This window comes from Chelonia mydas, chromosome 11 (assembly GCF_015237465.2).
Source record: "Chelonia mydas isolate rCheMyd1 chromosome 11, rCheMyd1.pri.v2, whole genome shotgun sequence".
In the NCBI taxonomy this organism is placed as follows: domain Eukaryota; kingdom Metazoa; phylum Chordata; order Testudines; family Cheloniidae; genus Chelonia; species Chelonia mydas.
This window is the reverse complement of record NC_051251.2, coordinates 47,928,183-47,949,746: the sequence shown is the minus strand read 5'-3', so window position 1 is coordinate 47,949,746 and position 21,564 is coordinate 47,928,183. Positions and strand designations below refer to the sequence as shown.

At 40.6% G+C, this 21,564-nt stretch overlaps 1 protein-coding gene across 1 annotated transcript in view; it reads right to left on the bottom strand.

The window, feature by feature from the left end:
- ZNF804A (zinc finger protein 804A) overlaps positions 1–20,701 on the bottom strand; it is a 236,633-nt gene extending 215,932 nt beyond the window's left edge. The window contains exon 1 of the mRNA XM_007065825.3: positions 20,042–20,701. Coding sequence (XP_007065887.1) covers positions 20,042–20,152 — 111 coding nt within the window. The 5' untranslated portion in view covers positions 20,153–20,701. The remainder of the gene's footprint in view (positions 1–20,041) is intronic.
- Positions 20,702–21,564: the final 863 nt, after the last annotated feature.

Sequence of the window (21,564 nt, the reverse complement as noted above, 5' to 3'; positions counted from 1 at the left end):
TTAGAGACTGTGTGCATATTAGAAGAAGAGTATTTTTGTATAGTTTTAATAGATCTGTTCTAATCATGGGAAAAATGCTAGAAAAAGAAGAAGCAATAGTAAATAATAAGTGATGAAGTTTATGATATATTGGGCCCAGTGGAATTTAGTAAAATAATTCTTGCAGTCAGAATATCAATAGAGAGGGTTCAAATCTATACAGAAGAGATGTTTCAAAAGTTACAGTGCTGAAGAGCTAACATTTCACTTACACCTAACACACTATATCTGGTTCTCTAAACAGGAGAATGCATGAAACAAGAATCAGTTCTGGCCTACACTGGGGTGGGGGATTGATCTAAATTATGCAACTTCAGCTTCGTAAATAACGTATCTGAAGTTGACATACTTAGATCTACTCACCGTGGTGTCTTCACCGCGGTGAGTCGACAGCTGATGCTCCCCCATCGACTCCGCCTGTGCCTCTCACTCTGGTGGAACACTGGAGTCAATGGGAGAGCGCTCGGCGGTCAATTTATAGCATCTAGACTAGACGCAATAAATTGACCCCCACTGAATCGATCGCTGCCCGTCGATCCTGCGGGTAATGTAGACAGTTAATGTGGACTGAGGAACTAATCAAAGATCTAAGGATAAAGAAAATCTCTTCTAAAAATAGGAAAGAGAAGAGCTAATCAAACAGGAATATTCAGAGTCAGTTAAGGCTTGCAGGGGAAAAATAAAAAGACTGCAAAATTAGCTAATGCTAGCCAAGCTGTTAAGGGAAATAAAAAGGGCTTTTGCAAGTAGAGCAAGGGGAAAGAAATATGAGACAGTATGTTCACTAATAAATGAAGAGGGAGATGAAACTGATGACTCACAAATGGTAGTTAATATTTGGTTTGTTTGTTTTTAATTGGTCTTCCACACAAAAAAATATGGAAAGGAAATCTGAGCATTTAATATGGAAAAAGACCCTATACAATAATTCTTGCTAAAAATCACATCAAACAATACCTTAAACATACAATATAACCTCAGAGTTATGAACACCAGAGTTACGAACTGACCAGTCAACCACACACCTCATTTGGAACCAGAAGTACGCAACCAGGCAGCAGCAGAGACTCAAAAAAAAAAAAAAAAAAAAAAAAGGCAGCAAATACAGTACAGTTCTGTGTTAAATGTAAACTACTAAAAAATAAAAGGGAAAGCAGCATTTTTCTTCTGCATAGTTTCAAAGCTGTATAAAGTCAATGTTCAGTTGTAAACTTTTGAAAGAACAACCATAACATTTTGTTCAGTTACGAACATTTCAGAGTTACAGACAAACTTGATTCCCAAGGTGTTCATAACTCTGAGGTTCTACTATACAAATAATCACATATTAGCCAGTCTGAATGACACATATTCTAGGATAGTAAGGAGACTATCTAATAGCTTTACTGAGCTAGTGAAAAACTATTTATTTTCAAAATATCAGCGTGGGAGCTTAAGGAAAAACTAGAGTCTTACATCTATTCCTAATGAAATAATGGAAAAAATTCTAGAGAACCACCACCAAGACACATACTAAAACCTGGATTGTGAAACCCTTACTCATGTTGGTGGGCACTTATTCACCTAAGTAGTCCCACTAATGTCAGTGAAACTACTTACATGAATAAGTGCTTACCAACATAAGTAAAGGTTATACAGTCTAGGCCAAAAACATCTAGATGGTAATAAGGAGTCCAGTGGCACCTTAAAGACTAACAGATTTATTTGGGCATAAACTTTTGTGGGTAAAAAACCAACAAGTGCATTTTTTACCCACAAAAGCTTAAGCCCAAATAAATCTGTTAGTCTTTAAGGTGCCACTGGACTCCTTGTTGTTTTTGTGGATACAGACTAACACGGCTACCCCCTGATACTTGACACCTAGATGGAAATGCAATCATTAGCAATACACACAGAATTCTAGGGTCACTGTACCTGGAGTATTGTAATGAGTTGAAGGTATCACTTTAACACATATATACTGGAAATACTGGAGCAAGCTCAAGGAACAGTAATAAATATAATTAGAGTTAGAGGGATTGACGTATAAAGAAAAACTGAAATAGCTAAATACACCTAGCTCAGCAAAGATGTTAGTAAGTGTTGGGGATACAAACAGCTTAAACAGAGGACACAGAAGTGGGCATAACTAGGAGTAACAAAGTGGAACTAAAAATGGAGAAATCTGGGATGAGTATCAGGAAATGCCTCCTAATAGTGGGATGGAACATCTTGTGGACTATTCCACTTTCTTCAAGGAAGGGAACATTTAAAAGTAGACTGGACAAAATAGTAGACAATATACTATAGGAAACAATCCTGCTTTGGCCAGGAGATGGACTGGTTAACCTAAGAGGTCGTTTCTATTTCTAACTTTGTAGCCAAGAAATATAAGTGATTGGTGAGTAGTTAAACAGTAAATACAGTTCCTGCTCCTTTCTGTTGGATCCTGATAAAGCATGCTCTACGTTCTGAATGTGAACAACAATTAAGACAAACATTTTAGGCATCAGGACTGTAATTCACAATTTACCAAGGCCATAGTAGCCAAAGTTCCAAGGCAAGTAAATTGGCTAATCCCAACATTGCTACTTATGAATGAGTCAGTGGGAGAAGATGCTACTGCACCTAAAGAGCCTGCATGTTACCAGAGCCAGGTTTATGGACACTCAGCAGTGCCTCATGTAGGGGGAAACACTGTCAGGATATCAATCTCAAATCTATGATAACAAGTGCAACACTTCAGCTCTATTATAATTTTATAGATATGCAGCACATAATACATATTCAAGTATCAGTATTTATTTCATGGTGAACTATGCTTTCCTCCCTTATTTCTTATCCCTCTCCTTACTTTAAGGGAAACCTTGAATGAATAGGAAGGTGTTTATGGCCTTTCCAAAACATATTTCTCCTATGCAGATATCACAGGTTAGAAGACGCAGCATTTGTAAGTAATGATCAGAGTAGAACTCTGATAACACAAAGGAGCCGACTCAAGAGCCTTTACAATGTTTAATTTTTAATCACCCTGTCTTGTTTCTAAACTACATTGCAAAGCAGTGACAAGCTTTGCATGGAACTCCAAACCATACTTAGCACTTATGGCTATTCATCTGCATGAAAATTTCAAAGTAATTATAGCTAATAAACATGTTATTTCTAAACCACTGAGGTGATATTACAAGTATGATAGACCATATGGCTTCAATGTACTTATAAAGCATTGTGCTCCAGTGGGCCTTTTTATGTTGGATGTACCCAGGAACTGATACTATTCCGGAGGTGAATTTTTCATTGACTAAAAATCTGTTAGTTTGGAAAAAGGAGGAGAGGAAGCATGGTCTCACAGTTCAGGTACATGACTGGGAATCAGGAAACCTGGGTTCTATTTCCATCTCTACCACCAGACTTCTTCTGTGACCTTGGTAAAGCCACAATTTGTCTCAGATTCCTCACATGTAAAATAGCGTGTAGTGCAAAACCACACGACCTTAAAGGCACAATGTACCTGTACCTCAGAAGACAAAATCTCTCTCAGATCTCCTGAGTGCACAGTGGAAGCATGCTCATGCACCATCCCTTGCCAGGAGACATGCTCTCCTTTCCATGGCAGGCAAGCTCTGAGGGCCAAAGCAGAGCAGATAGGGCTATGGCCTTCCACCTCTTTCTGGTAATTTGCACACCCAGTGATATTCAAAGGGAGCAGTTTTGAGCACCCCCAAATATGAGGACTACAATTGCCCCTGGTTCTTGCACCAGTTCAGTAAAGGAACGGCCTAGTTAGGGGCGGAACAAGATAAATAGATAAACAAAAAGAATTAGAACATTCTCTTTTCTTTATGTTCCTTATTCCTAACACAGCATAGAGAATCCTTCTTTCAAAGCAGCCATTCAAGAGGACAGATCTTTGTAGTAGGGTATGAGAAACATATCAGAGTTAGACCAGGGCTTTTTACACATATCTTTCTGCTGATACCCTGAGTCCCTCTGCACAGGATGAAGTAGTTGATCTAGTTGAATGAAATCAAATTCCCTCATCTTTGAAGGTTTCTGAAGTGCAGAATCGGATCCATCTAGACAATGTTGCCTTTGATGCTTTCTTACCCCATGTAGCGGCGTGCACCCCCCACCCCCGCCAAAAAAAGTGTATATTGTCAGTTTTCTTTAAATATATTTTAAGAGCCTCACCAACATCAAGATTATGTTCCATTTTCTCATTTTCATGTGAAGAATTTAGGCAGTAAAATGCTATTGTTAATTCTGGAGATATGCATAAAAATCAAATTGGAATTAATTTTGAAGAAATTCTCAGCACTACATCACATTTGTGAAAAGTGCAACACTGTCTTTCCATAGACAGAGACTCAATTACTCAGATCCTTCAGACTCAGCTAGTGGATCCCCAAAATGAAACCGTTCACAAACAAGACAATTAACTGGGCACTCTTTAGTGATCTGACTGATCTTTGAGTCAGAGCTTCAACAATTACAGTTAGGGCTAGAGTTACTGGTAAACTCGGGTCACTTTGCACAGACTAAGTGTAAGTGGAACAAAAATGACCTTAGAGTGGGCAGAGAAAGCTAGTGGAGAATTCCCATTGTGCAGGGGAACTTTCCACTCATGGAAAGCTGGTGAGATGTCTCCTTTGCCAGCTATGCCAGCTGCCCCTCACACTTGTATAAGGGCAGGGAGGTAATGTTCTTGGGACAGGAAGAACATCGAGGGGACAGTTTAATCAGCAGCTATAGTTTTAATACTCTGTCAGTACCATGCAATTCTGAGTTCTTTACAAAGTATTTTTAAATGCTTCCTTTCACCACCCTGTGTCTGTTTCTTATCAGTTATGAGTTCATCATAAAATGTTTTGTGCATATACTTCTAATCTGTTCATAGAGCAGGTCCAGTCTACCTGCACTGTACCTTCATCAGCAATTGCCACCATAACAATAGAATCAGCACACTTCAGAGGACTATTCCTACTTATTTTATCCTGACACTTTATACCCCAGAGAAAACATAGGTGTTTTCATAGAATTTCAAAATGCTAAACAGTTACCCTGTTGGTAGCAAGTCCTTATCTCTGCACCATTCAATAAGCTACAAAACACTACCATGCCAGTGAAACTTGAGATAACCTTAGCAGGGTCTCTTTAAATTAAACTTGCTGCAATACCTTTGTCATTCCCTTTAAGTCTGTTTGCTGACGCTCTGAAACTGTCATTTGTTTATCTGGCAATATGTGTTTGCTAATGTTTTCCTCATCCCTCCACACACCCCAACACCAGACATTCACCAGAAGCCTTGTTAAGTGCTCTGCAGAGTCCATGTGTGTGGGGGAGAGAGAAGGAGCAATATAACTTTTGGCTGCCCCACAGCTAAATGGCTGTCAAATTATTTAGTGTGCAAATTCTGCAGCAAAAGAACAGCCAAATATTCTCTGCATTTTTCTTCCTTCTAGGGAGAACTGTTCCCAAAATTACAGCTGCTGTTGACAGATCAATATGAAAAAGGCAGAATCCTGAACTACTGAGCAATATATTCCATCACTAACTTGGTAGCATATTAAGCCCACCATGACAGCTACCATAATTTGTTTAAAAGAACTAATAATTTAAATTAAATATGCAGTATAATGAATTGCTGCTTTTTAATAGTTATTGGATTGTGTCAGAACTATTTTCTGCTAAATCATTACAGTTCATTGTTCAAACAAAAACAGAAGCTTCCTTAGTTTTGTAAATTATTTTTGAATAATTCTTATGAAATATTTATTTGCATTGTTAATTTCCACAGCAGATTTAATAAGTGAAGTTACAAAATTCATTATTTCAATCAACTTATCACTGTAAAAGCATTAAAAAGCACATTTGAAAAAGTTTCTCCAGACCACAGTAACAAATATATTGAATTATTGGTCTGTGGCACAATATGAAGTTATTTACAATAGCATTTAAAATATGTTCTTTGCTTTACATTGTTTGGCCCAGGAAGCAAGCCACAGTATTTGTAATGTCACATTCTGTACATATCATTCTCTCAATTAATACCTTTACATGCTATAATTTTAAGACTAAAAAAAATATAAAAACTTTGCATTAATCATTCAGGGTGTTATAATTTACTATGTCCAAAGGTTTTATTTTAAGTCTTCTCTGATTTAATTCATTAAAAGATGTTTTTAATGAATTCTGTCAGTTTCGCTTTCCCCCCTCTGTATTAATACTGTGTTAAGAGCAAATTATGTTAGAGCATATGTAGTCCAAATATTAAATTCCTAGATACAAAATGATAACTTTTAAGTTGAGGCTATGAGACATCTGAATTGATTAACTCAAATGACTGACAAGTCTGCTGGTCTAAAGAAGTTTGTTATCAAAGCTGGTAACTACCTTTACAGAATCTCTGCCTTTGCAGATGATGATAAATTTACTCCGGGACTACATTAAATGAAAAGGAGGAGCGTTCCTTTGCAGCTGCTACCAATGTGCTGTTCAGACTTCTTCCTGATCATTCCCTGTTCACACATCATAAGGTGCTCTTCATTTTCACCCTTCCACTCGTCTGCAGCACAGCCAGCAATTAGTGGAGAATAAATTTAGAAGCAACTGAATCTAACCAGACATGATATTTAAAAACTGCAGATCATTTAATTTTCTTTTACCACTGAAAAGTAGTTTTATGAAGACGGATGGAAGGTAAACCTGCAAATTATGAACTGCCTAACATTAAGACTTTGAAAGACAAAGCTGGACAGTCATAAGATTGGAAAATGAACATCTTTACCCATTTTTCTCTTTTATGACAAATCCTATACTGTATAATGGACATGGTCTAACAAAATATTTTATCCAAATAATCTTCTTATTTAGGGAATATTATTTAATTTCAGGCTGATGAATTATGAGGTAAAATGATTGTGAATGTTTAAATGACCAGATTAATTAGTGTTCATAGATTTTTCAGTATCTAGCACTCTTGTTGGAACCTCAGCAAATAAAAGCCAAGGATCAGCTAGGTATGCATAGAGAACTACCTTTCCAACCCTTAGAAGTAGTCCCTCCAGATCAGGTGGAGGCACACAGATGAATCATTTTATAGAGACACTTGCACTTTGGCTATCCTTGCTGTACTGATTCTGTGGATAAAAGACAGGTCTCCAGAGCTGTCAGTCTGGTACTTGTCATGACCACTAAATCACTTAGAAACAAGCAAGCAAACAAAAAATAATTAGTTTAAAATAATTCTTCATAAGAGAAGATCTGACTATGTAGGCATTTTGACTGCAGTTATTAAACTACAAAAGATCTAATTTAGCTACAAGAGCAAGAATATCCCGAGTTAGAAAGATATTCATCGACGGTGGACTTGATTGTCCACTGTGTTGCAACACACAGAGCCAACTGTACCTGTGTAAAATTACTTTTAAACCTTACCACTGGCAACCTTACTCCTTACCCCTTCTATAAGTCTGAACCTTACCCCTTCTATATGTCTGAAGAGATCTCCTCTTCTGCACAATAGGTTTAAGTTGCAGTTTCACAAACTGGCTCTGTGAGTTCATGTGTAAACTCTCTAAGTGACGTGGCTGATCCAGAAAGGGATATGGTTGGCAAAAATTACACTGCACTTATTTGCCAGCTAGGGCCTAAATAAAGTTGGTATAAGTGGTCTGCATAAACTACAACAGCCAGGAGGCTAAACCTAAATGCCAATGCACTGGCACCCAGCTCAGTAACTGCATCTAATAATGCCATGCTCCGTGACTGTCCCTCTGCTGATGTCCTCTAGTGAGACACATCTCCTTTATTCTGCCTTCTTTTTGATGCCTTTTAATGTTAGACCATGGAAATTGCAATCTATTTGCCTTTGTATAACAGAGGATCACCTCACAGAACATATTTGCATGGGAATAGACTTGTGCAAACAGGAGATACAGGAGAAAAAACAGCAGAGCACCTGAAAAGATTATAGGCTTGTAAAGTGGAGACACTGTCTGAAGCCAGTGGTTGTGAGGAGAGTGCCAGGGTCACTTTGTAGGCAATTATGTGGGAATTCCACTGCTGTGGGCTTTGAGAATTTTACAGTGCCTATGGCATAGAACTCAGAGTTTTTTTCAGAGATCCATTTTCCTTTATAGATTTAGACCCCGACAGTGTAATGAGCTTTGCCCAATCAGCCCCCGCCCCAGGAAGCGCAATAGCTCACCTTACCTGATCACTCTCATTACAGTGTGTATGGTAACACCCATTGTTTCACGTTCTCTGTGTATATAAAATCTCCCCACTGATTTTCCACTGCATGAATCCGATGAAGTGAGCTGTAGCTCACGAAAGCTTACGCTCAAATAAATTTGTTAGTCTCTAAGGTGCCACAAGTACTCCTTTTCTTTTTGCGGATACAGACTAACACGGCTGCTACTCTGAAACTAAAATCAATGGGCCTCCATTTGGATATAGGAGCTAACTGCAGCATTGAGGCCTTGTTCAGCATTTGTCTTAAGCACTCCTCTTGACTATTTTCACATATAGCCAATTGAGAGCTTTTTTTACCCTTCTTGTACTCTTCAAATTCCCCAAGCACTAGTGAAAGGACAATCATTTCAGGAATAACAATGCATCTGTGTGTCACCATTGGGGCAGAGACAAGGGAACTGACTAATGTGGGCGTGGCTACAAGGAACCTTTGGTTCCTATTATTACCCACAGGAGCTTCAGAAAGGTACTGGTTTCACAGTAAAACAGCCTCCTATGAAGTCAATATACTATAACCTTCCTGTGGATAGAACAGTTTCAAAATGTCCTTTTTTCAATAAAACTTATGAACATCACTAAAACATATTACGCAACTAAAATTCTTATCAAAGATTTTAGTCAGCATTCTAAAAATAGACAAGAACAGATTTTAGATTTTAACTTATTTTCATTTTATAAAAACATTCTATTTATTTAATGACTGACTAGTTTTCTACAATTATTGTACATGTAAGTGTGATTAGCTATTAGAGCTGAACTGAGTAGGATAATTATCTTTTTGCATTGTTTTAATACTTTATTGAATTAGGACATTCACATGAACTGTCATATAGATGAGATTTGAACTTTTTTAAACCCAGATTACCTAAGCATATTAAAATACTAAATGGCATTAAAAAGTCCAGATGATGGATTAGAAACAACAGAAGAATGCAGGTTTAAACATCCAACTTGATGTTGTGCAACTTGAAAATCATATGGTATATCAAATTCTGTAAAATTCTGGTTAAGCCATTGTAAAATACACTCATGCTAGAGATCAAAGACCCAATTCTTCAAATGTGCACTACAGATCTAGTATTTACTACCATGAAGTGTCTCATAGAAGACAATGATAAATATAACAAAGAGTATGGTCTGATTCAACAAAGCACTTAAGTGAGTGGGTAACTTTAAGCATCCAAATAGTCTCATTGAAGTCACTGGGACTTAAGCTTATGCTTAAGTACTTTGCAAAATTGAGGCTTTAGCTGGTCAGTATCCATGATTCTCCAACCAGAAGCACGTGTCTTATTTTGAAAACAACGGTGCTACTCACAGTAGTAAACACTACATGCAGCAGTAAATGTTTGAAGGATTCAGTCTATAGGTAGTCAATTTTACTCTAATAATTGAAATGAGGTATTAGAATAAATAATATCAAAATGTAGGATAGGAAATGTAGATTATAATACATTTAGTTATAGCAGAGAATGACAGAGAACACAAGTTTAGTGAACTTTTTAAATTATTTTATTTTATTTTCAACAACGGAATCTACACTGTATGGCAAGCAGTCTATTGAGATTTTTTTCTTTAATAATTAACACAAATTTATGACAGATTTAGTTACTTGTTTGTATTATACATGTATTTCCAATGAATTTGTCATTTACATGGCTATTTGTTGAACTATGCTAACTCTATTACTTTACTACAGGAAAGTGATTTTAAAAATTACTTTTTAAATGTACTGAACTGAAAATATTTGTAATAAAATTGATCATAAAATATGTTGTGGTGGACATGAAAACCTATTTACTTTAGCTGAGCTGTGAATACAGCAGTATTCTAAAAATGTAGAAGAGACAGAGACAACAAACAGCCTGAGCAACAGATGGCATTCTCAGAATGCACTAGTATATCATTATTTTCAACCCCATGGAGTTTTTATAAAAACATCAATAGACCCTGGGAATCGGAGACTTACAATTTATTTTATTTATTTTTTTTAAATTCATAAAAGATTTGTTCAGTAAACAGACAGACATTTAAAGATATACAAGATACTTATTTTGATCTCTCATACCAATAATCACAGAAGCTGTAGTCAACACTTAAGCCAAAATTTTCGTGAATGACTAAAAGTTGGGCACTCAAATACATATTAAAGTATTTAAATAAGTTGTCCATCCTTAGTGAAAGCTGCATGTGTTATGTATCTTTGAAAATATGACCACTTATTTAGATGCCTAAGCCATGAAACTTTTGACTTTAGGACTCAATCCACTTCCTACTGAAGTCAATGAGCCAGATTCTCAAATGGCATAAATTTGAGTAGCAATTTATACTAGCAGAAGATTGGGGCCAGTGACTTCTGCCATTGACTTCACTGGAATTAGGAGCAGGTCCTTAAAGATAGTCATTAGAAACTTAGAAAATAATGCAAAATGTCACATAACAGTAAAAATAAAACAAAAGACTAACGAACTCTTAGAAAAAAGAAAAGGAGTACTTATGGCACCTTAGAGACTAACAAATTTATTTGAGCATAAGCTTTCGTGAGCTACAGCTCACTTAATCTGATGCATTCAGTGGTGAGCTGTAGCTCACGAAAGCTTATGCTCAAATAAATTTGTTAGTCTCTAAGGTGCCACAAGTACTCCTTTTTTTTTTTGCGGATACAGACAAACATGGCTTCTACTCTGAACTCTTAGAATGGTGCTATAAATCATCTTAGCTTTACTGTAATGAACTGAGCTCCAATGACTGATACCAGCTGAGGATCTAGCCCTCCAATTGAAAATTAGCAGACTAGCTACTTAGAGAACCACTTTTAAAGGTCAATTCTCCCTCTGATCTAGTAGGGAATTGCATGTGTAACTAGAATAAATCCCTTAAAATATTGTTTGCAATTCTGAAGGACATTTCTGAGGGGGCTTAACAAATCAGCCTGTCCTTAACTCCAAACAACTGATTTATTTGTCCAGATAGGTATCCCTTCACACAACTTGTCAACCCCTGATGAGATTAAAAAGTTGCAAGAGAGCAGCCACAGTTTGGTAATATGAATTGTGAAGACAGATTAGTTAGACCTGACCTCTAGAGCATACAAAGAGGTTACTAAATGGTGATTGTATGTAAGTTTAGAAGATCCAAAAAGAAAGTGAACAGCTTGTTGCAAATTTTTTATTAGGCCCCAATCCAAATATCATTTAAGTCAATGCAAAGACTTCTACTGGACTGCCGTAATGTTACAATGAGTTCTAAATTCAGACCCTATCCTGCAAACAATAGTTACTGAGGAAAATTCCATCAAAGTCATTAATGGTGGCAAGTGGTTGCAGCCCACAGCTAGCTAATACTTAAAAAACAAAAAGATCATGAATTAAAATTGAATCGAGGGCAGCAGAAAGTTTCTTTGGATTTATTTAAAATAAATATTATTATATACATAATGAATGGTAATATATGGAACAGATGACCAAACAAAAGATGTCTGCTTTAATTATCACTTATATATAAAATTGTTGACATTAAAATGAGTTACATCAAAGTTAGATCTATTGCTTTGACTGTTAAAGTTGGATTGATATTCTGGAGCCATCTCGAGAGGAAGGGAAAGAAGCTCGTATTTTTCTGTTTTCTCTTTTGTATTTGTGTTTTAATATGAGCTTTCATAACCCAGCTTCTCCTCTCCTTGAATGAAATCAGACTCTTGTGATTATTAATGATCTGGATGATGGGATGGACTGAACCCTCAGCAAGTTCACAGATGACACTAAACTGGGGGGAGAGGTATATATGCTGGAGCATAGGGATAGGGTCCAGAGTGACCTAGACAAATTGGAGGATTGGGCCAAAAGATATCTGATGAGGTTCAGCAAAGACAAGTGCAAAGTCCTGCACTTAGGATGGAAGAATCCCATGCACTGCTACAGGCTGGGGACTGACTGGCTAAGCAGCAGTTCTGTAGAAAAGGACCTGGGGATTACAGTGGACGAGAAGCTGGATATGAGTCAATAGCGTGCCCTTGTTGCCAAGAAGGCTAACGGCATATTGGGCTGCATTAGTAGGAGCATTGCCAGCAGATCGAGGGAAATGATTATTCCCCTCTATTTGGCACTGGTGAGGCCACATCTGGAGTACTGAGTCCAGTTTTTGGCCTCCCACGAAGAAAGGATGTGGACAAATTGGAGAGAGTCCAGCGGAGGGCAACAAAAATGATTAGGGGGCTGGGGCACATGACTTATGAGGAGTGGCTGAGGGAACTGGTCTTATTTAGTCTATAGAAGAGAAGAGTGAGGCGGGATTTGATATCAGCCTTCAACTACCTGAAGGGGGGTTCCAAAGAGGATGGAGCTAGGCTGTTCTCAGTGGTAGCAGATGACAGAACAAGGAGCAATGGTCTCTAGCCGCAGTTGGGGAGGTCTAGGTTGGATATTAGGAAAAAACTGTTTTACTGGGGGGGAGAGGCGCATGAAGTACTGGAATGGGTTACTTAGTGAGGTGGTGGAATCTCCATCCTTAGGCCTTTAAGGCCAGCTTGACAAAGCTCTGGATGGGATGATTTAGTTGGTGTTGGTCCTGCTTTGAGCAGGGGGTTGGACTAGATGACCTCCTGAGGTCTCTTCCAACCCTAATATTCTATGATTAGTACATTAGTCTATTTTAGTAATATAATTGTGATTTAACATTAGGACTTCAATCAAAGATTAAAAAGAGGAAAAATGGGAATAAAATATTAAGCCCTTGTTTTAAACAAATAATTTGGGTAATGAGTAAATATAGGAAGACAAATTTGGAAAACCATCAGAAAGATTAATTAATATATTTTGAGATGCATCTGAAATGTTTTCCTTGTATAAATGTGTCATGTTTCTGTGTTTTGTATAGCACACTTTTCTCAAGTGGAATGGTTTACAAAGCAAACTCATTAGGACAAAAGTTTTGGCTCTTGCAAAACACAACCAAATGTGTTTTATAACAAGAAACTTCGGTGGCCCAAAACAGACATTTTTTTCCTTGATTAATTACATTCACATGTATGGTTTTCTTCATTTTTAAGTTTGTCTCTTCAAACAGCTCCTGTGCCCCACAAACAGCAAAGAGCAATCAATTAATTCTCCTTTTTCACCTCGAAACTAACTACTGTTTCAGTCCTTTGAACAGGTTTATAATATAATAGATAGTAGAATAAATATCAAAAAGAGATTCTACATAGTCCGAAAACAAATGCTTCAGATGGTAGGATGTATGGTGTGGAAGGATAAACTCTAACGAAGAGTCCAGAGACTCCATCCCCAACCTTTTTCAATGAACTTGCTATATTAACAATCTGAGGCAATTTTAGGATTTTAGAGGCTATGCTCCAAAGAATGACCACCCTGCCCCTTTAAGCGGTGGAGGAGAGGTAATTCGGCTGGATGGCCAAATGAAGGGAACTGTGCTTTATGACGTGGGGGGGAAGTGATAACTGCTGCAAAAAGGACAGCGTGGTCACTGACTCATCCCCTGGGAATGAGGGGCTTAAAAGGGGCAGCCCTGTGCCTTAACCCTCCCTTTTGCATGGAACAGGCTGAGGCGGGCCAGTCAGCGGCCACCAGATATAATTGTGGTACACCTTGGGGAAAACTATTTGGGAATGCTTAAAGGGGTAGAACTAATGCTTAAAGCAAGGAGGGACTTGAGGCTGATCCCTGAAATTTTTCCAGGAGTCAACATTGTATGGTCAGACATGCTTCAGCACAGGATCTGGCGGGGAGCCATGAGTCCCGTTCCCCCCCCCCCCCCCCCCCCCCCCGCCCCAGGGTGGACAAGGCAAGGAGGTATGTGAACAGGGAGGTGACCAAAATTCCTTGGGACCCTAGGAGGGGCAGTAATTTCACATCGTGGTATAGTATATGGGGCACCAGAATTGTTTTGGGAGAATGGGGTTCATCTTTCAGACTTAGAGGCTGTCATGTTTTTGACTGATATAAAAGAGAGCAGTAGGAGATGTCTGGGAACCTGACTGCGTTTGGGGAGGAGGCAGCCAAGCTAATGGCTGGTGTCTCCCTGTGGCAGATGTCCAGTGCCGGTATTCTATAGGAAAGGTATACTGTGGCCGGATAAATGGCTTGGAAAAGGACTTTAAAAGAGGTGTTCGGTAAAGGAGCGAACAGGGAGCGGTTGGGGACTCCTATGATTGGTAAGGCAGGGAGCCAACCCCCATTATTATAGCCCCCCTGAACCCTCCTATGAGGAGGGAGGATGGATGGTTAGGTCCCGGCAAGGGATGTGCTGGAGGGACCTGGATGGAAAAAGAGGGGGAGCTAGTAAAAGCACGCCGGGTAATTATGGAATAAACATGGGGTTACCTGCACTGTACACTTTTATCTGCCAGGAAGTCCCAGACATCTAATAATAAAGTTGTGACCTGATTAAACCCATGTCAAATGTCTCCAGTTCTTCTTTCAGTATAGCCAAACAATGAGTTTGAGTCCCTCTTCCACCAAACTCCTACCTTCAATGTATGTCAGTGGCAAGTGGCACAGATGAAGACTAAATGAGGCTAAGATTCACCAAAACTAGATTGCTCCAAATATGTTAATATATTACTCAGGCACTCATAGTGGTGTTAATATACAAAGATGCCTACGCATATATATCATATACACATAACATAAAACCTACAGTAATGTGTGGGTAACATATTTGCATCTAAAAATCAACCTATTAGTCTCTTTTGGTTATGTTCTTCATTTCACTATCCCTTCTTCACTTTCCCCCGCCTCACTTTTCCCTGTATACATTCTCTTGGGGCTTCCTTTTCTATTTCATTTTTTATAATAGTTTCTGGTTTGATTAAATCCATTCTTCTTTCACTCCCACTTGTCTTAGTTCCTTCTTACCATCCCCTTTCTCCATGTTCTGACTTTTCCTGCAGCCCTTCTCAGTGTTTACTCCATCACACCCTCTTTTCTGCAGCCTTTCTTTCTTTCACTCCCTTTATATGTGCTCCTTCTCTCTTTCTCTTCCACTTCTACATCATCCTCTCCTAAAATTCCAATATAAATGTCACAGTTCAGGGCAATTCCATCTGCATCTCCCGGCTCCTCAACCATCACCCTCTTAGGCAGAGACTCTCTTTCTAATAAGCAAGGTTTTTTCAGGCTGTACAGTTCCTTGCCTACACTGTGAGTTCCCCAGCAAGTCAGTCAACTAAACAGGCCTGAGAGAGGCTATAAACACCATAATTGCCCACAGTTAGAAGTTACCACAAAGCTCTATCTAAGCAAGCACATTTATTCTTAAGATGAAAGCTTTACAGAGAAAACATATTTAAAAAAGTAAAGAACACATGCTAATAAGCTTACCAGAGATGACCCTAACTCCAAGAAAGATGCTGACAGATGATCAGTACTTCAAGCCTCACCAAGGGGTTTTCTGTGATTACATGTTTATAATAGCTGTTCGCTCAGAACAAGCGCACCCATGAGTCTGAGAATCCTTCCTTTATACAGTTTGGTCTTTGATATTGCAACTTTGGGAACAAGTAATCAGAAGACAAAAGTCCTCTCCTCAGGACAAAACTTCTTAAGTCTGAGTTCTTGCAGTCTGGGTACACTGGTATACATTTCCCCCTAGAGATTTCCTGGGAAACCCATCTATGTTTATTTGTCCCATAAGTTCATTCTTATTTGGCACAATTGTTTCAAATAGTCCTTTGAAGATCATAACGCTTCCCAGGGTTTACGCTGGTCACGTCTCCCCCTACAGAAGTTGCATACAATTCCACAATAACACATAAACTTTGCATTTTTAATGCAATCGACTCCAGAGTTACTTAAACTTAATTCAGTATGATTTTTCACTGATATTGGGGAAATTGCCATATCTGTCAAAAAGAATTACTGATGTCCTGGGGGCTGGGGAAAGGTTATCCTCCAGAGGTGTCAGTGGAAGCAACTGATTTTCTTCTCTTCCCCATCTGTGGGCACAGAAGGAAATTGTTCTTCCTCCATCTCACTGAGGAAAGTGGGGACTATACTTTCCCCTTTTCCCCACCAAAAGTCTCAAAGGGGTATGTCTCTGCCTCTTCTCCACACCAGAGGAGACGTGGGAGGGTGAGGTTTTCCTCCCCTACTATCAGAGGGGAGAGGAACTCTTAGCCTCATCTCTCCTCCCCATCTAACCCTTACAGGAAGCCCTGGAGGGCCCCTCTGTTTCTCCCTAACCAAGAAGCAGAGAGAAGCTCTGAGGCTCTGCCTTGCTTTTCCATCCTGTCCCACCAGAAGACCAGGGGAAGCCCTGGGGAGATTTTCTGCCTGTGCTCCACACAAAGTGGAAGTCCACAGAGCAGTCTCTCTGCCTCTCCCTTTCACCCAAGGGAGCAGGGGGGACGCTCACTAGTGAACGCAGCTCTCTGGGCAGCCTTCTCACTCTGCCATGCAGTCCAGCAGAGTACAGAAGGAAACAGATGAATCTGCAAGGGGCAGCTAGAGCAGTGGGCAGGCAGGAAGACATTCTGCACAGCAGTGACCCCTATTGGCCAGTGGTACAAATTACTCCAAAATAAAAACAGCTTCCAGCAGCAGTTCTGGGGCCCTTCCACTCCTGCCCCCAGAGTGCTACTGTAGTTTGGTAGGTGGGCTAAAATCACTAAGTTGTTTCCATCCAACTAAATCAGACTGTTTATTTCAATGTCACAAAAATATGGATAAAAAGCCATTCCCACTCCCTCTTTTGTGTATGTGCCTCCCTTTCCTGCTTTTTGGGAGATGTCTTTGATAACTTTAGCAAATATAGTCTCCTGTTTCCTTGCAGAATATTATAATTAATCCCTTCAGGGCATAGGCAAAGTAAGTCTTAATATATGCTAACTTTTTCACAGAAATGATTCAACACTATATAGACAGTTGCTTTAGTGTTCTCCCCAACTCACAAGAAAACCGTCACTTTGACAATCTGCTTTTGGTAGGGTTGCCAATTTTGGTTGGATGTATTCCTAGAGGTTTCATTACATGACATAATCTTTAATTTAAAAGATTAATCTTTAATTCCTGGAGACTCCAGGACAATCCTGGAGGGTTGGCAACGTCAGCTTTTGGGTTAGAGGTGTAAATGACAATGAACTGAATGACTTAGGGCAAAAGAGAAAGGCACATGCTTCAGCTCTTCTTACACTGTTTGTATCCTTTATATTTTAAGAATGGATTATGTCCATCCCATCAAATTTCAGGAGGATGGGCAAGGAGTCGGGGGAGGGAGGACATCAGACTACAAGAGAATACAGTGTATTCTTATGAAAACTCCCAAGGCCATAATATAGAATTTGCCTTAAAACAAACATTTACATCTTTAAAACATGTTAATGAAGTCCATTTATATTCAAAGTGATTGATTCTCTGTGAAATGATTTAATGTTTGATTTACAAACAGAAACTGAGTAAATTGTGAATTATTGTTTAGAGCATGAGGTAGAGTTATTGCAGCTTTTCCTTATTATTTATAGTGATTTAACTCCTTCATAATATAAATGAACTTTAAAAATCCTTCTTATATAGACAAACCAAATTAGATCACAGCTAAATATTATTTTAATTTGAAATTACTCATAGAGAAAATATTACTCCTGGTATCTCTACTTTATGTCATTTGTTTTGTATGTTAAGGAATTTATTATGAAGAATATAGAAGCTGAAATCAAGAATTTAATTTTCCTTTTTAAAAAAACTAGGAACCTTTTTACTGGATAATTATTTTACAGTTATATTCCAAGTTGAGTATGACAAAGGGGATATATTAGGTTTAAAGTTTTACATTAAACTCTTCAATAGCAATTCATTTAATAAATAGCATATTTGTTACTTAGTTCTCTTGTGTGTGAATATCTTGCCAAATATCGGTGTAACTTTACATTTACTTTCAGAATGAAAATAACTAAATGTTTGAAACCCTGTGCAATTCACTTCATTTGAAATTACTAAATTAAACACATATGCTTTCTTTCCAACATTATTTTAGCTACTAATTACTTGAATTTAAGATAAACAGAATTGTTGATTTTATAAGCTATTTTATTACATAAGCATTAAAAAGAAGGTTGTCAGATATTTAAGAGAAGAGACAATAGTACAGCTGAGGTTGTATAAATTATAGGTATTACTTCATAAACACACAGTTCAAAAGTTGTATCAGACTTTTCATCAATTAATCTTGCCTGACTCATCTTTCCTCCAGTAGTTCAATAGTCAGTTTAATATAGGCACTATTTTGTACCAAATTTTCAATTTGTCAAACATTTCTATACTGGATTTTTGATTTTGCAGCCTAGCCTAAATACATGTATTGACTGCAATCACAAGAATTCTACCATTATCTGTTTAATTTCAGGGAATAGGATACTTCCCTAATAAGAAGACTGTAAAGTATATGCCACTGAAATACCTCTTGCATCAATTTTCCAACATCAGTAGCCCTTCAGTTTGGGACAAACCAAAGACCTTTTCAGATACTCTTGTAGTAAGTAGTTACTATTTTTACGACTTGGCTCAAAAGCTTGCCTTAATCTCTTTATTTAGGGAGAAACTGCAAGCTTGCCAACTTTAGCAAATGTTAATACAGGTCATGCATTCCAGGGAAATATACAGTGAAGAAGTGCTATTCCATTTTAATAAAAGGAAATTTAGAATAAGGTGATGAAGGAGAGTGATAAACGATATTGTTTAAGTCCTACTTCCAGTTCTGTGGTATCCTGCAGATATCTGCTTATACTTTGTTTCATTTTCATTGAGCTGTTACATGAAGTAACTCACTCAGTTTGTAGTGTTCCTGCATTACCTATATTTTCATGGGCAGTGTGGCACTTGTAAGCATGGACGTCATCCTTCCAGTCTCCTCACACTATAAGACTTCATATCCAGTAAGTCCAGAAACCAAAACGCTCTGAGCACAAACAAGTAAACAAAACTACTGGAACCTGAAGAGATGCCGAACCAATACATGAAGTACTGCACATTTTATACAAATATAATCTTAATGCGCAGGCTATGAACCAAGCCTTTCCAGTGTATCTAACCAAGACTCCTAAGCAATTCTGTGTTAAAACTGTCTATACTACCAATGAGATGGATTCTGAAGTCATTCCTGAACAACTGACTCTCCCGGCTCAGGAAGTTTAGGCCTCAAACAACTGATTCTTTCTGTCTCTTCCCTTACTTTCTAAAAACCAAAGACTTTCTAATTGGCATAGACATCTTGGATAGAGGAAATCACCCATCATACTCGATTCCAAACTGGAGATCCACACCATTTTACTGAGTTGTGTGTGTTGGGAGCATCACCAGGTAAGTTGCCAGCTTGTTAAAGACTCTGCAATCCTAGGTTAAAGGAGGGAAAGTGACACCTCACCCAGCCATGCAGCCTGCATGCCCTTTCCAAGCTGGGTTTCTGGGATCCCTATTCACAAACCCCCAAATCGGAGAAAGCTAAAAGAACATGCAGGGAACTCTTTGGGGTGGCTAAAGTCCTGTCCACGGGGAGTCCGAGTGAATATCTAAAATTAGTGGGAACTCCTATCCCAAGAAGGGAGTCTCAGTGCTCTAGAAAGAGAGTCATTCAACCAGCCGTGCCCCTGGAGATGGGACCAGGTCCCCGTTACACCGTAAGCACCAGCGACACACTACCCAGAACCGTCCAGCACTACAGCGGGCTGCATCAATGGCAGTGCACCCCCAGCAACCTGCACGTCGAGCCGCTGCTGGGGAGGGATGCGGGGGGGAGGAGGTAGAAAAGGAGACATTACCAGAGTTTTGTTCCCGTTCTTGCTGAGGGGCCCTCGGAAAACTCCCTTGATGTTGCGGAAGTGCCCATTGCTGAGGTGCGTGGAGCTGATGACAATGTAGTAACACTCCATGGGGCAGCCGCCGCCTCCACTGCAGCCGCTTCCATGCACCCCCGTGCCGGCAGCTCAGGCGGACCCCGGGCGGGCGGAGGGACGGTGCTGCGCTGAGGGGACCGGAGGAAACAGAGCCCCGCCGGCATGTACACCGACCAGCTCCGGCTAATCTCGAAAATTAACCCAGCCGCCCAACTCCTCCGCCTGGCAGCGCTCGGTGCCCCTCCCCTGGCGGGGAGACACGCACGGGAATTGCAGGCGCCCGGGGGCACGGGCCAGAGTCTCCCGCGGTCTCAGGGCAGCGCTGGCGGGAGGAGGCGGCGGCGGCGCAGCGGCGGGAGCGGCAGCAGCATCTCCGTGGCTTTGCTGAAGGAGTCTGAGCTGCTGCCTCTCACAGGCATAGTGTTGTTATACCGCGCAGCGTTGCCGGTCCATTGCACTGAGCCAATGGCAGAGAGCCACTGGGCTGATCCCGGGAGCTGTCAGAGGAGTACAGCTGTCACACGCCGCCTTCCCGCCCCCTCCCCCCCAGCCCTTCCCCCCCGCTTCCCCTCCCCGGGCGCGGGCTATTGTCTCGGCCCCAGCCACTTCGCCAGCCGCAGCGGGAGGCGGGCAGGGGACCCAAGCCGCCGCCGCCGCCGCGCAGGTAAAGGAGAAGGAGCGAAGGAAACCAGGCCGGGGGCAACGGGAAAGTGGAAGCAGAAGAGGCGGCCCCCGGCCCTGGCTGGCTGGGAGCCCTTCGCTTCAACTGCAGCAAATTCCTAGAGCCCAACAGCAGCCGAGCCCGAGACAGCGTCCCCGGCTGCCGCTCGCCGCCGGGCAGGGCTCGCAACCTGGGGGGGCGCTTTCGAGTGTAGCCTCGGGTTACTCTGGGATTTGTGGACGGGGACAGCCAGCCAGAGGAGGGAGCAGGGATCAGCCCCCCCGCCACTCTAGGAGGGGTCTGGCACTGGCAGGCCAGCTGCTGGTGACAAGGGAGCTCGCCGCCGCTGCCCCGTCCTCTTCCCTAGGCTGCCCCCCAGCACCGTGCAGCTCTAGCACCGCGGCCGAGGGGCAGGGCTCCCCGAGCCCAGCGAGCCCTGGAGCAGTGCTGGCCTTTGCTGCGGCCGCGACCGCTGGTCCTGGGCAGGTGATCAGGGCACAACGCCCGGCACTTCCCCGGCTCGGGCTCTGCGCGGGGCGGGGGCGGTCCGCGTGCTGCTCTTCTCCCCTCTAGCTCCTCTGAGCGTGGCTCCTTGGGAGTGCATACGGGATTCATTAGCAGGCACTTAAAGGGATCAATAGCAGCCAGCGGGCAGCCTGGGGACCAGTCCTTTAGTGGATGGACTGAGAGTTTTATTCCCCTTTCTCTCCGGGCAGTCTTAATTGGTTAATGAGGATTTCAGAACCAGGGGCTGTGCCTGGGCATAGGGCAAATGTCACTCTGGGTT